Below are 15130 nucleotides of genomic sequence, written 5' to 3' on the forward strand. Positions count from 1 at the left end.
ATCACAAAAACATCACTTCTAAATAAAGATCCAAAACATTTCTAATATTAAACACTGAAATAAGTGTGAGCTATATAGACATTCAAAAAAGATTAATAAAAACAAGTTAGATTACTATTTCCCAACCTGCTTATTCCAGTTCAGGGTCCCAGGTGGACGGAGCCTATCCCAGCAACTCAGGGCAGAAGGTGGGCACTAACCCTGGACAGGATGCCATTCCATTGCAGGAACACTGATACACACCCACTCACTCATAGTGCGATAATTCAGATATGCCAATTAACCCAACTTGCCCATCTTTGGAATGTGGGAGGAAACCAGAGGACCTGGAGAAAACCCATACAGACATGGGGAGAATGTGCAAATTCCACAGAGATGGTCGTCTAGGCCATGAATTTTTATGTTTCATCAATGTTATAATGAAATGACATTGAATGAAATGACATTATTCAAGGAGCTCAGAAGGAGAAGAGTGGAAAAAGAGGGCAAAAGCTTTATTTAAAGAAATAATAACTGAAAAATTCCCAAACTTGGGGAGAGACTTGGACACTCATGTTCATGAAGCTAACAGATCACCCTATTATCCCAATGCAAAAAGATATTCCCCAAGATACATTATAATTAAACTGTCAAAAATCAAAGATAGGCAATCCCAAAAGCAGCTAGAGAAAAAAGATTGTAACCTACAAAGGAACCCTCATCAGTCCATCATTAAATTTCTCAGCAGATACTCTAAAGGCCAGAAAAGAGTGGGATGACATATTCAAAACGTTGAAAGACAAAAACTGCCAGCCAAGAATACTCTATACTGCAACGTTATCCTTCAGATATGAAGGAGAAATTGACTTTCCCAGACAAACAAAAGCTGAGGGAGTTCATCACCATTATGCCTGCCTTGCAAGAAATGCTGAAAGGAATTCTTCAGCTAAAAAGAGATGTTAACTAGTAACATAAAAACATATGAAAGTAAGGGCCGGCCAAGTGGCTCAGTTGGTTAAGAGTTCATTCAAGAGTGTGAGCTATGAGCAACAGGGTCACTGGTTTGATTCATGGCCCAAGCTGAGCTGCCGCTGAGCTGCCAACAGGTAGCAGGATGGCTCAGCTAAAAACAAAAAACAAACAAACAAAACAAACAAATAAACAAACAAAAAATATGAAAGTATAAAACACACTGGTAAAGGTAAATATATTGTCAGATTTAGAAAATTCTATTTCTATTATAGATGGTAGTAACTTACCTATAGTATAAAGGTTAAAGGAAAAGAGTACTAAAAATAACTATAGCTACTTTAATTTGTTAGCAAATACACAATATAAAAAGAGGTAAACTGTCATTATGCTAAGTGAAATAAGTCAGTCGGAGACAAATACCATATGATCTCGCTTATATGTGGAATCTAAAGAACTAAACAAATGAGCAAAATAAACAGAAATAGTCTCAGAGATATAGAGGAAAAAGTGATGGTTGCTAGATGGGAGGGGGGGTGAGGATGAGGGAGAAGGGAAAGGGATTAGACAGCATAAAATGGTAACTACAATATTGCCACAGGGACATGAAAAATAGTTTGGGGGATGTAATCAATAAGGTTGTAAATATTTTGTAGGGTGTCAGATGGTCACATGTCTTGTTAGGGAGACTGGCTTCATGGATGGTGTAGAGGCTTAACCACTGCATTGTACACCTGAAGCTAAGATTGAATAATATTGTATGTCAACTATAATTTTATATATATATATATATATATATATATANAGAGAGAGAGAGAGAGAGAGAGAGAGAGAGAGAGTCACAGGATGTGGAGTATAGTGTGGGGAGTGGAGTCAATGGAACTGTAATAGATATGTATAATATTGGGGGAGTGGATTGGGGGAGGGGGGTTGTCACTTTGTGAGGGGTGAAAAGTATAACTATTGCATTGTTTTGTACACCTGAAACTAATAAAAAATATTTTTTTAAAAGCTAAATTGTGACATCCAAAATATAAAAAGGGGAGTAGAAGGGTGGAGCTCTTGTATGTGATCAAAGTTAAGTTGCTATCAGCTTAAAATGTACTGTTTTATCTACAAGATGTTTTCTGTGAGCCTCAATGGAACCACAAAGCAAAAACATTGAGTAGATTCACAATAGAAACGAGAAACAAAACAAACCACTATGGAAAATCATAAAGAGAGGAAGAAAATAAAAAAACAATGCAACTACAAAAGGGTCAGAAAGCAACTAATAAGATGGCATTAGTAAGTCCTTATTTATCAATAATTCTTCTAAATGTAAATAGATTGAATTTACCAATCAAAAAGCACAGAGTGGCTGCATGAATAACAACAACAAAAACAAAAAACCCAACAAATACTGCCTATAAGAGACTCACTTCAGGACACATACAGGCTCAAAGTGAAAAGATATTCCATTGCAAGTGGAAACTAAAAGAAAGTGGAGATAGTTATACTTACTTATAGCAGAGAAAATGGACTTTAAGCCAAAAATGGTAACAAGAAACAAAGCAAGTCATCCTATAATTATAATGAGGTCAATTCATCAAGAAGGTACAACAAACATAAATACATATGACAAATACATATGGTCTTGGCAATGATGTTATGGGGTGTTTTTATTGCAGGATAACAGAATCAAGATACTGGTGTTTAATGGAGAAAATAAAATTCCGTATTTCATGACCAGAAATTAAACAAAACATTCTCTCTTAAGGTAAGTGAGTAACTTAATACTTGAGTTACTTAGAGGAAGCTTGAAAAAAAAACAACATCAAGTGATATGTACAAAGTAATTTGTTCTCACAGGTAATAGAGTTGCTTCTGTGGTAGTGTTTAATTGTTGCCGTAGGAATACAGACACACTGTCAAGTAAAATAAATTGTCTCCTGATATTGGAAACAAACATTAAATATGTAATTTGGAGTTTCAATAAATTCAATCAACCTAAAAAAGGCAGGAAAAAAATAACATGTCTGCTTTCTTGTAAATGTGTGTCTCATTTAGTAATCTCCAATTTATTTCATAACTATACATTGTCTAACACTCTTTGCTACCATTTCTGGTGCATTAATCATGCCTTCCGAAACTGCCTATAAGTTCCTTGAGAGCAAGAGAGAGCCGGATCTTTCATTTCTGTATCCCTCAAGGTACCCACTCTGGTGGGTGTGCAAAATTGTGCTAAACAATACATGCCTTGTATTAAAACAACACATTATCTATGAAAAAATGCTTCTGATTATCATCAGCATTGAATTCAAGGATAACCATAGAATGATTTGAGAAGACAGGGAAATGATAACTATCAGAAAGTTTGTGGTTCAAAATATTTAGGATATAGAAATATATGCTTCTTTTCATACCTATGAAAATTGCATAATGCTTAATTCATACCATATTCCCTTAACATCGTTTATTATTTCACATGTCTATACTGCCAAATAGCCACAATAGCTAACAAAATGTATATATTGTTTAAATCTCTAGTAGGTGAGATGACAGCGAGCTTTCTTTCTTTCTTTCTTTCTTTTTCATTAATATTTCCTTTAGTGAAAGGTCTGCTGGTGACAATTTCACTCACTTTTTGCCTATATCTTTATTGCACCTTCATTCTTGAAGGATATTTTTGCTGGGTTTACCTTTCTTTTGTATATAGTTGTATCTGTGTCATGTTACATAGCATCAGCTATTTATTCCTTAATTTTGAAACTCCAGTAAATATGTACTAATTCAATTTTAACTAACTTTTTCACAAAGCAAAGGATCCTTCCTTATTTTCCTAATAGCTCTTTAATAATGTTTTATGCATTCAGCTGTACTCTGTATGGACTTGGATGCTGGTTGAGATCACATTTTACTTATTTTCAATAAGGTGTTCATGTATGTAGAAGGCAGACACACTGATACCTATTTAACCATGACTAGGCCCTCAGTGACCAACCATCATATATTTCCTTAACAATTTAAACATTTTCTGTGTTCTACACACGCTAATTTCAAGATCAACTCAGAGTTACAGATTTTTCATTCAATCAGATATTTCTGATGTAAATTAAACATTAGGAAGCTGACGCACATACTGAGTGCCCACAGGAGTGCAATCTTGGGAGTGACCCAGGGAAGCCCCTGCAATACGAGGAGTCAGCTGTACACTAGTGGCAACAGCCCTAGCGACTTCTGGCTGCAGTAAAAGAATGAGGTTCAGAGTCCCAGCTCTGCCACGTACTGGCTCTGTGACTGAATGACTTCACTGTGACTCTAAATAGTAAGAAAGATGATAAAACCTACCTACAGTTGTCAGAAACAGAAATGGCATGTAGTATTTAACAGTCACTTGGTAACTACATAGTACTGTATAAATTTGCATTACTCAGAATTGCAACGCAAAAGAGTATAACGTATAATGATCATCCTTTTAGCATTCATTCCTTTAGTAATTTTTATCAATTAAAAAAATACACTAACTATCCAGTACATTCTGGGCACTGTTCTAAGCCATATGAATAGAGGAGTAAACAGGAAATTGAGGACCCTGCACTCGAAGAGCTTACATTCTAGAGGGAAGACAGAAAACAAACATAAAAAAAAATAAGAAAATACTGTAAATTCAAATAGTGATTGATTTGTGTTTTCTCACCCTCTGTGTGACCTTAACTGAACTCTTTAAACCCGCTTTCCCCATCTTTAATAAGGATGGTAATAATCCACCTACCACCTAAGAATATAGTTGTGATATAGATTTGAAACTATTTTATAGACTTTATAAAATGTAATCGTTCTTTTATTATTAATTAAAAAAAATATTTTAGCATTCCTCAGTGATTCATAGGTAAAAAAATAAATCACGGTGGAAAATATAAAACCACATGTCAAAACTTATGAGAAGGTAATGTGGTGGGTCTAGCTTATTTGAATTCTCCCTTCTTCTGAGAACAGATACAAAAACTGGCCAAAATATTAAAACATATGCTTGAAGTCATCAGAGAGTTACTAAGGCAGTGAAGTAGTATGGGTCCCAGTTCCAACAAAGAAGGTGAGCTCAACATTTGGAGCCAGTTTCTTTCTAGAGGTGATTCCAGTAGTGGCATCTGTCTGCCAATTCTTGAAGAGGTCACTGAAAGGCTAAGGATCTGGGCAGAGCTTTTGAGAGACTTATGGAGCTATAGGGACAAAATCTACAATTCAGGGCCAGTCAAGGACAGGAAGACTCTGATAAAACCACCAGGCTTTGGGTTGGACTCTTAACAGATTACTTCCTAAAAGTAAGGATAAACCAGAAATAGATAGGCCCCCATAGGGACTGAAGCCCAGTTATGAATCATCTCCAATCCTGACAGAATTAAAATGATTCAAGATTGCTACTGCCCCTTCCAGAGCAGATATAAATTCTTTCTGGAAGAAGATCACATTACTTTAAGCCTCAAATTATCTTTACAATTGTTTCTATATGATATCCATTAAAAATAACCAGGTATATGAAAAAACAAGACAAGATGAAGAACCACGAGAAACAAGAGGACAAGAAAAACAAGTCTGTAGGAAAAGATACACAGAGGATGAAAACAGGTCAGTTGTTAGATGCAGATTTTAACATCACTCTGCTTAATTTGTTCATGGAAATAAAGACAATTTCAGGTGAGAGCTGGAAACTATTAAAAATGTAAAAAGCAAGTATTGAAAGCAATGAAGAATACATTAACTGAAATCAAGAACTTAATAAGGCCTTAAGTTTCAACTAGACAGAGCAGAAAAAAGAATTAGAGTACTGGAAGACAGAGTAGAAGAAAACATCTTGAATGAAGTACTGAAAAATCACAGAATGGAAAATACAGGAAGGAGCTTAAGAGACATAAGGGATATGATGACAAGGTTTACAATGAATATAACTGCAGTCCCAGAAGAAGAGAGAGATTTAGGATAAGCAATATTTGACAGAAAATAGTGGAGAATTTTCCAAAACATTCAGAAGACATCAAGTTACAAACTAAGTACTGCAAACTCCTATCCAGATACATACAAAGAAAACCACACCTAAGCACATTGCAATAAAAGTCATATAAACCAAACACAAAGAGAAAAACCTTAGAACAGCAGAGAAAATAGATTATATGTAAAGGAGCAAATATAAGACTAGAAGCTGATTTCTCAACAGAAACATTTAGGAAGACTTAACGACTCCAATACAGGGTTACCATGATATCTTTAAAATTCTTGAAAGAAAATAACTGCAAACTTAAAATTCTAAACCCAGCAAAAATATCCTTCAAGAATGAAAGAGACATAGACTTGGAGTCAAGGGGACTGCAAAGGCCAGACCACTGCTGAGGGAAATAAGACAGACAGCGAGGCTCAATACCTGAGCGCTTGTTCGTGAGTGATTTTTGACTAAATAAGAACTTGAGGGAAAATATGGAATAAAGCAATGCATTCAGACTAAACAGATTAATTTACTTACAGAAACAGCTCTCCCACATTAGAGCTAATAGTGTTAAAACACTACACAGATATTATTTTAAAATACTACGTTATGAAAGATGTAGAACTATTGGGTTGTTGGAAAAGTCATGACGTATTTTTTCTGTATTTCATTGCAAAAATGCGTCATGACTTTTCCAACAACCCAATATTAAATCTGATAGTCGGGAACACAAATTTCCTAAAAGGATCTTATAAATCTAGGAATGGAACTGCCTAATAAAGTAAGACAAGGAGGGGAAGGGGGGGTAAATTTTCAAATATTTAAACCTAACAAGGAAATCATATTACAATGGTTAGCCAATTCAGGACAAGACAAAAAGGACAACCCTGATTTCTATCTGACCTACTGATATCAACATGCCAACTGAATAAGCAGTGATTCCTAACCCGGCACCTGCTAACTTCACCCTTCTAACTTCACTCCAACCTTCTTATAAAGGGACTCCGGAAGAAATAAAGGATACTTCAGAACCCCAAACATGCATTTTCTTCTCTGGTCTTGGGCAAGAAACCACAGTGGAGGGAAAAAAGGGACCATAACAGTTCTCTCCCAAGTGTGATAAGACTGGGTACTGAGTGTGCTTTACACCAGGGACCTGGAAGCACGGGGAGAGCTGGGACCTCTGAGAAGCGGACCTGAGAAACGAGACACTGAGGTCCGGCTCTGGTCCAGGTTCAAAAGGCTGGCATGGGTTTGAAAAGTGAGTCAGTCACTAGAGACCAGCCAGTCACTAGGGAGAAAAGCAGATAGAGATTATAAAAAAAGGACACGGACACTTTGACAAAACATGCCTGTGACTGGAGTACCTCACCTGTTGGGTGTCCCAGAAACCCAAGCGAGGCCACCTAATATGAGGGCATGAAAAATGCAGCAAATAAATGCTTAAGAGCTAGAGGGTTAGATCCAGAGAGGAAGCAAAGGACAGAAGAAGAGTGAATTAAAGCATTTATTTGAACACTAATTGTAAAGGTTGTGATTTATGTAGGCTGTTTAAAGTAGGGGAATGTGTATTGGAGTCATACTGCCCCGGTTTGCGCCCTGGCTTCACCACGTACTAGCTACAGTGATATTAGACACGCTGTGCCTTCGTTTCCTATCCCCCCTACAGGACAGAGATGATAACAGCACAGACCTCAGCGAGTTCATGAGGATCAGGAGGGTTAAAATATGTTCAGGAATTAGAACATTACCTGGCCCCTGTTTTCCCTTTCAGCAGCGAGCACCTTTACCCTCACCTTTGCCAAGGGATAAACCACAACAAAATAAAATTAGGGCTAATCTATTTTACCTCTTGTCAATCAGATGTAACAAAAGGTTTGATGCATTTCAATTTAAACAAATGAGACTTGAACTACCTCATACTACGTCCATTTTATCACTGTCCACCATTTCCATGAATAATTTAGAATGGGTTGCCTAACACTTTTGGAAACAAAAATATTTGAAGTAGAAAACTAACAGATGGGTAGAGCTATTTTGAATAAACACAAGGGGGAAAAGGATTCAAAAGCTACTATGCTTATGCCACAAATAGGAAATTCATATTAGAGAAAAGTCAAAATGCAAAGGAAGACTATTATGCTCACAACTGGATTTAAAACATAATTAGAATCCATACATGCATGCCATATTAAATATAAAAATAAAATACAAAAAACCTAAGCAGTTATGCTAAAGCATTCAATACTACAAAAAAATCAAAAGGATAAAAGTTGAAATGATTATTAATTACATGGAGTCTGAACATTTTCAAACACATACGGAGAAAAAGCAAAAGCTGAAGCCAAACACTTGTGAGGTTAAAGAGTAAGAAAGAAAACAGATTGAAAGATTTCATACTATTTATTTTTCCTAAAATATAATCTAGAATTTAAAAAGTGCTTATTTTTAAAGAAGGGAACTATAAACCTAAACTTTAAATGTTCAGTTGACTTTTACTATTAAATAATATAACCTTTACATAATTCAACAAAAATGGAAAGAGTTAGAGTGAATGGTTCAAGAAGGAGGGTCCATACTAATGTACTAGGTGGTATTCAGTAAGTGGAAAATCTACTGATCAGTATAAGGACCATGAAAAGCACTCTAAATGGGGTCCCACTGTTTAAACGGTGGAGGGCAACGCAGTGACTCTGGACAAGTTTTGGTGAGTAGCTTGACTTCTCTCTTGGATACAATACTTGCACATATAATTGCGATATTGATTTAAGAACACTCAAAAGAAAGGATTGCATAATAGTCAGAACATATTTGCAAGGCACAGATCTTGCTATGCTAATACAATAGCTTTTTTTTTTTGAGATAACAGACAGTAGATAAAGGGAGCTGGGCAGATTAACATCTATCTACATTTTAACAATACTTTCAACCCTCTGCTGCATATCAGCATGCTGAGAAATTAAGAGATGAACTGTATAAATGATGAGATAGAGTGAATTACTAGTGGCTTATAGATTGGAAATAAAACATTATTCTTTCAGTTGCAGAAATATATACACATACACATACAGATGTATCTCAGGTTTCAATTTGCAGCTAGATTAATTATATGAAGTAAAATAAATGTAGCTTTATACATTAATCATTTTTAGAAAGGTTAATTTGATAGCATTCATGTCTCTAGACAATCCATGAGAAAACAATTTTGGAAGAAACAACAGCAAAGAATCTAGCTAGTGATTTACTTTTACCTACAAAGTATAAGCACAAAGGAAACCTACTGAATGAAACACATGTTTTATCTTTTGAAATTTGTGTCATTAGGTTATTTTAGCATAAAATGTCCCTTCAACACTTGTGGTAATAATTTTCTTATGTTTTTTTGGATGCACAGAAAATTCAGTGATCTCAGGTAAAGACTTGATAAACCCATACTAGCAAATATTAGTAGCATTTTGAAATTCCTTGGTTTCTTTTCAAACGGCTGTAATTCTTTTGAGAAACAGACTAATGGATGAGGTCCTGCCTTAGAAAACGGATATAACAGAGTTGGGTTACACTTTCACCTAGGTTATTTGGAATCAACCGCAAGCTCAAGATAAGTTACTTAAGCATGGATTTAAAAGAATGAAGGGTAAACTGGTCATTCATTCATTCATTCAAAAATTAAGAAACAGTACTATGTACCATGTGCTAGGCATTGTGGATATTAAATCCTGTACAATCCTAGAATCTATATTCTAGTTAGGATGACAGGGTTATAAAGATGCTAATTAAAACAGCTATGATTATAGGGATGTGCTTTTCCAACCATTCTCAGGTACTGAAATGAAAAAAGGTTATTGTATATCACAGACTAAGCACAAGGGCAGTATGACTTAGTGAAAGTCTAAATGAAGAATACTTTCAAAAGAATTACAATATAACATTCAAGTATCTATAGTTACTTAAGAAATTGTTAACAAAATATCCTTTTAAAGATGTTTAGAACTAATTCAATGAGAAAAACAGACTATTAGAAGTATCAACTGTAACTGTAAATGTAGCGTTCTGAAGTACTTTAAAAGATTCTTACACTAGGAAAGCATTCATACTATATAGTTTTCAAAATAATAAATCACCTAGAAATTTCAATACCTGTAGTTATCACATCAGTTTCATCCTTCTTCAATTGATTATAACCCCAGTTATGACTTGAATTAATGGGATTAGACTAATAACTACTCAAGATATAGCCACTTTGTTGGCTGGTAATAAATACCACACTTGTAATTTACAGTACCACAGCACTTTATAAGGGCTATTATGTTATTAATTAGTTACATTGATCAGAATACCACATAAGAGCACTCAAATACTATAATTTGCTTAGACCATTTTGCATCTAGTAGTATATCTATTTGTACTCCAGGTAACCATAAGCATAACTGAAATCAGATAGATTGCTTCCACTAACAAAATGTGCACTGCAGAAAGCCAAAAGAAGAGATTTCTACTGCGTATTCTTGCCATTGGAATTCACGTGTTTTCTAAATTTACCATAAAACTAGTTGATCTAAGACAGGACATAAAGTCAGGACTTAGGCGGGTCATATCAGGTAAGAACACTACACATTTATACCTATAAATCAGTCCACATTTAGTTAGAATCTACTTATCTTGCAGGGTTCTATCACCTAAATCTACACAGGTTGGGTTTTTTCTTTTTCTTTTTCTTTTATTTTGCTTTGGGAAAATGGCTCTGATGGAATTCTGCTTTTAAGCATTCTAAACCATCATACTCAAACATTTTAGGTTCTACTGGGTCTCAGCTCACAATTGGAAGTTGAGAATGAAAATTCTTTTCTGGTTGTCATAGTAAAAGACATATGCAATGGCCAAAATTTCAATTTTCATGTTTAGACAATATCAATCAAAGCCGATATTCTGGCACAGATGATCGGGCTTCAACCTCTTGAAAGTTCACAGAGAAAATAGTTACTCTGCTAATTAGCCAGTTAAAGAGACATGACTGCCAGTCCTACTGTGTCATCAGTTTAACTCACTGAGAAAGATTTGTTTGGCTCTTGCTTTAAGCACTGTAATTTACAACAGTCTATATAAAGCTTCTGTGAAGGAAAACCACAAAATTTTACTCACATAAATCATAGCAAACTAAAGGGGAAATAAAAATTTGTTAGCGGAGATCAAAATCTGTCAGATTTCTTGGCATTATATTTTTGGGCGGTGGCTTCAATATTAGTAAAAAACATTTAATCTAAAAAACTATGACATGAATTTCTTAATTTGAATTATGACTATTTCTGACATTTCATATTTTATTGTTCCCTCTTAAGAGCTTTTTTATTTAGTTTTTTGTGGCAAGGGGACTTTTCTTCATCAAAAGAAAACATTTAAAACTGTAAAGATAAGTTCAATCCATTTCTATGACTGATTTTGAAAAACTTTTAACTATAAAATGTCAGAAGGAAACAAACCAACCAACAGCTCTACTTTATAATTTGATACCTTCCTAGTTTTCCCATAATATATTCTAGGATGCTTATAAACGAATGTTATTCTAGTAGACATTAATTAGTACCCAAAACACTGAATATAGTGTGATATTGTGTCATAGTTTAGGTTCATGAAATAGCATGAGGTTCCCTGTAGGATTATATGCTATGGTTTATCCAGAGAATGAAGAAATCATGCCACATAGCGACTCTTCATTATAATGACTGCTTTGAAATGAAAGGAACACATGCCTTTACCTTCTTCCTTTCTTCTCTTTGCTTCTTCTTCATTTCTTTCTTTGGCTTTCAATGCTTCATCAGCTTTTGCTGAAACGAAAACAATGAAATGTCTGCATTTACTTTATGTCTGTATGATAAGCGGAAGTATTGGGGAAAGGGAAAAGAAATTCCTTATGTTTTTTCATGAAGTTGTCAGAAGAAAAAAAAAATGGCTGAAGATCTGAAATACATCTGTTACAATCCTTATTCAATATATGTAGAATATTTGTTTAGAATCTTTGAAGCTTAGGTTCAAGCTAATCTCTATACATAAAGGAAAATGAATTTAAGCAACATGAGTTTAAACAATGGCATAGAAACTGGGAAAAGCTGTTGGTCATCTGATTTGTCAGTGCAATGCATCTGCACTAAACTTCAGAGAAAAGTTCTTAAGCCACAATTCACATTTTAAATATAAGAAGCTTGCAATATCTTTAGAACAGGATCAAATTAGGTAGCATATTATTTTTTTTTCAGTGCATATCATAGTAGCAGTTCTTTATTCATGTTATGACAGCATTTGGTAAAAAGAATCTTTTTCCCTCTAGAAACCTCTTCCCTTATTACTTAATTATCTACTAGTTGCTCAACTGCAGGGGTTTTCAAACACTTTACTACAGATGTTAAAGAAGATTAAAAATATACAGCACAGTAACAAGGGACTATCAATATACTCTGTAAATTAATTAAATTTCTGTTCTAGCACATCATTTATTCCAAAGCGTTAACGTCTCAAAGGGGCGATTCGCCTTTATTGCCGTCTCACTGCCTGATGAGTGAACTAAGTGAAAATAAGTCTCTAATAGCATTATAGTTGATGAAATATTAAGTTTAAAAAGTATTGCCTCGTCAAAAGAAAAAGAATCAAACTGTGCCAGCATTAAACTCTGGATGAGCCTTTATCATCATGATAACTGCAAACTATGATTTAAAAAATAAACATACTTACCCGTCAGTTTTTGCTGCATATATTTTTCCTATGCAAAATCAACATACCCTTTAGAAGTATAAAACCTGGCTTACAGGGGGAATTGGAAGAAAATGCATACCACATATATAACTATTTTTCTTCAAAGTTTGATGTTTCTTCACCATTAATATCGACACTTTCTTAAAATATAAAACTCACACAATGGTGTTGTGAGGTGCGATATCCAATTACACTGACATCTGTTTCCATTTACAAGCTTTAATACATACTTAGCTTGCATTTAAAGTCATGAAATATTAAAACTTTTATGCCACTCTGTATCACTGCAAGAATCTATTAAATTAGATAATAAAAACAAACCACCAGTAACTCTAAAGACTTTTACTTCATTTACACTTTATTCTCCCTGGTAGAAGGACAAGGATAATAGAAATTCCATTTAAATTCAATTTTGGTTATATGTGTAATTGTAGATATACCCCTTGAGTCATGTAAAAGGCTCAGCTTATGTTTCTTTCAAATTATCCCGCTCAGATTCACATTCTGCTCCTTACAACCATCTTCAATATGTATTAGCAGTGCTCATTAGGCTGAAATTTAATAATGCAAACATCAGGTGGATTTCAAGAACCCCCATTAACAACGTAAGATGGATTGCTTATATATAGCTCTTGGGCCAACTGGGCACAATTTAAATTCAATAAACTACCCTGCCTAAATCTGATTTATCTATTTCACTATGCCGGTTTGTCCTTTCTTACTGATTTGTTGCTATACATGGACAATTCATTGGAATATTGTTTTATATGTTCTTTTAAAACTGCAAATGGCTCTTGTGCTGTGGTTAAATATTTTATGTAACTGAACTTCATGCTGTCAATTAAGATCCCCAAGTATGTGTATATGTGTACGTGTACATAAAAAACAACAACTTTGAATTGTATCAAAATAACATATATAATAATTAATTTGAAAAGCACAGATTGGAAATTTTTATTAATAATCAGTATGTTCTCTACAAAGAATCTAAGTGAATTCACTTGAAGAAAATTCATTTATTCAAATTGATAAACACATTAGGATAAATTCTTCATTGATTATTAAGGGAATTTGAAAAATACCTTCTTTTATCTTTGCTTTATATTATTATTTAAATATGAATAGGGAAGAATGTATAGTTATTCATATGCGATTTAATTTATCATAATTTTTTAAATATTCTCTAGAACGTGTGACAATCCCATTTTACAGATGGTGATATTGAATCTCATTAGATGAACCACAAATTATGATACCAAAGAACAAAAGTGGTAGGTGGTTAAGACCTATTCTTAGGATTCATCGTCAATCCCTTAGGATTACAGCGGGATCTACTATAAAGCACATCATTTACCAAAGGTGCTGACATTTTTTATTTTTTTTTAAATTTATTGGGGAATTGCAGGAGGGAACAGCATTGGGGAATCGGGGAAGGGAAACAGATAAGTTGCTGTCCTTTCGTTCTTCAGTCTAGATGTGGAGGACGTTGCTTCCCTGGACCATGTCGGTATTATCACTGTGCTCTTCCCGAGTGAGGCAGTCGCTCGCCGGCCATTGGACGGCCGCTCACAGCGGCTCTTGGCAGCTCATGCTGGCTGCCTGCCGCTCACGGTAGCTTTAGGGAGCCCACTGCAACCCCACTGCAGCCTACGCCATCGCTGGCGACTCACGACAGCCCAGCTCCAGGTCAAGCTGTTGTTCACCATCCCAGCTGCAGAGGACAGTGTCACTGGCCTATGTGGGATCCAAACTGGTGGCCCTGCTGCTCAGAGTTTGCACTCCCAACTCTTAACCAACGAGCCACTTGGCCGGCCCTGGTGCTGACATCTTTCACTAACTTTGTTCACAACTTCTAATCCCTTGGTTCTTCCAAACGCCCCCAGGCTAACAGCACCCTCCAGGATTTGCTTCCTTCCCAACCCAAGACAATCCTTTCAATACCACACTTATAAAAATCCTCATTTTCCTGATTCCTTTGTTGTTTTGCCAAGCTATTACCAAGCTGTTACCTGACCACTTTTCTATTTTTGCTGCAGAGCCTCCCTACAAAATGGTATATAAATGTAACTGACTCTACTAAAAACCAATGATTTAGAAATTTACATGGATCCTTCCATGTCGTTCCTCTTTAGTCAGCATCCATATTTGGTTTCCATTCTCACTTCCTACAACTTACTATGCTTTCGTCACTACAAGTGCCAATAACCTCACACCAGCTCCCCTAACTCCCTTGTATTTTCTCAGCCTCACTCCCATTCATCTCCAAACGTTTATCAATCTTTACTTCTTTTTTGCCTTGTTTCAGAAAGACAATCCATCCTCCTGTGCTTTAGAACCCATTCCTTTCATATCCTTTAGGGTTCTTTCTGCTTCTTAAGGTTCAAACTCACTCTTCTCTATCCTTAGACTATAAACACATTGAAGCCTCACAAATCCTGTGCAATATTAACTCTTCTTTCAACCAAGTTACTGCCTTTT

General features: G+C 35.2%; 1 protein-coding gene across 1 annotated transcript in view; it reads right to left on the minus strand.

Annotated features, from left to right (window-relative positions):
• The window catches only part of RSRC1 (arginine and serine rich coiled-coil 1), a 393493-nt gene that overhangs the window by 63131 nt on the left and 315232 nt on the right, over positions 1–15130 (minus strand). Inside the window, exon 7 of the mRNA XM_019626528.1 lies at positions 11662–11730. Within this exon, the coding sequence (XP_019482073.1) occupies positions 11662–11730 (69 nt within the window). The remainder of the gene's footprint in view (positions 1–11661; positions 11731–15130) is intronic.

Source organism: Hipposideros armiger, unplaced genomic scaffold, assembly GCF_001890085.2.
Source record: "Hipposideros armiger isolate ML-2016 unplaced genomic scaffold, ASM189008v1 scaffold_16, whole genome shotgun sequence".
Taxonomy (NCBI): domain Eukaryota; kingdom Metazoa; phylum Chordata; class Mammalia; order Chiroptera; family Hipposideridae; genus Hipposideros; species Hipposideros armiger.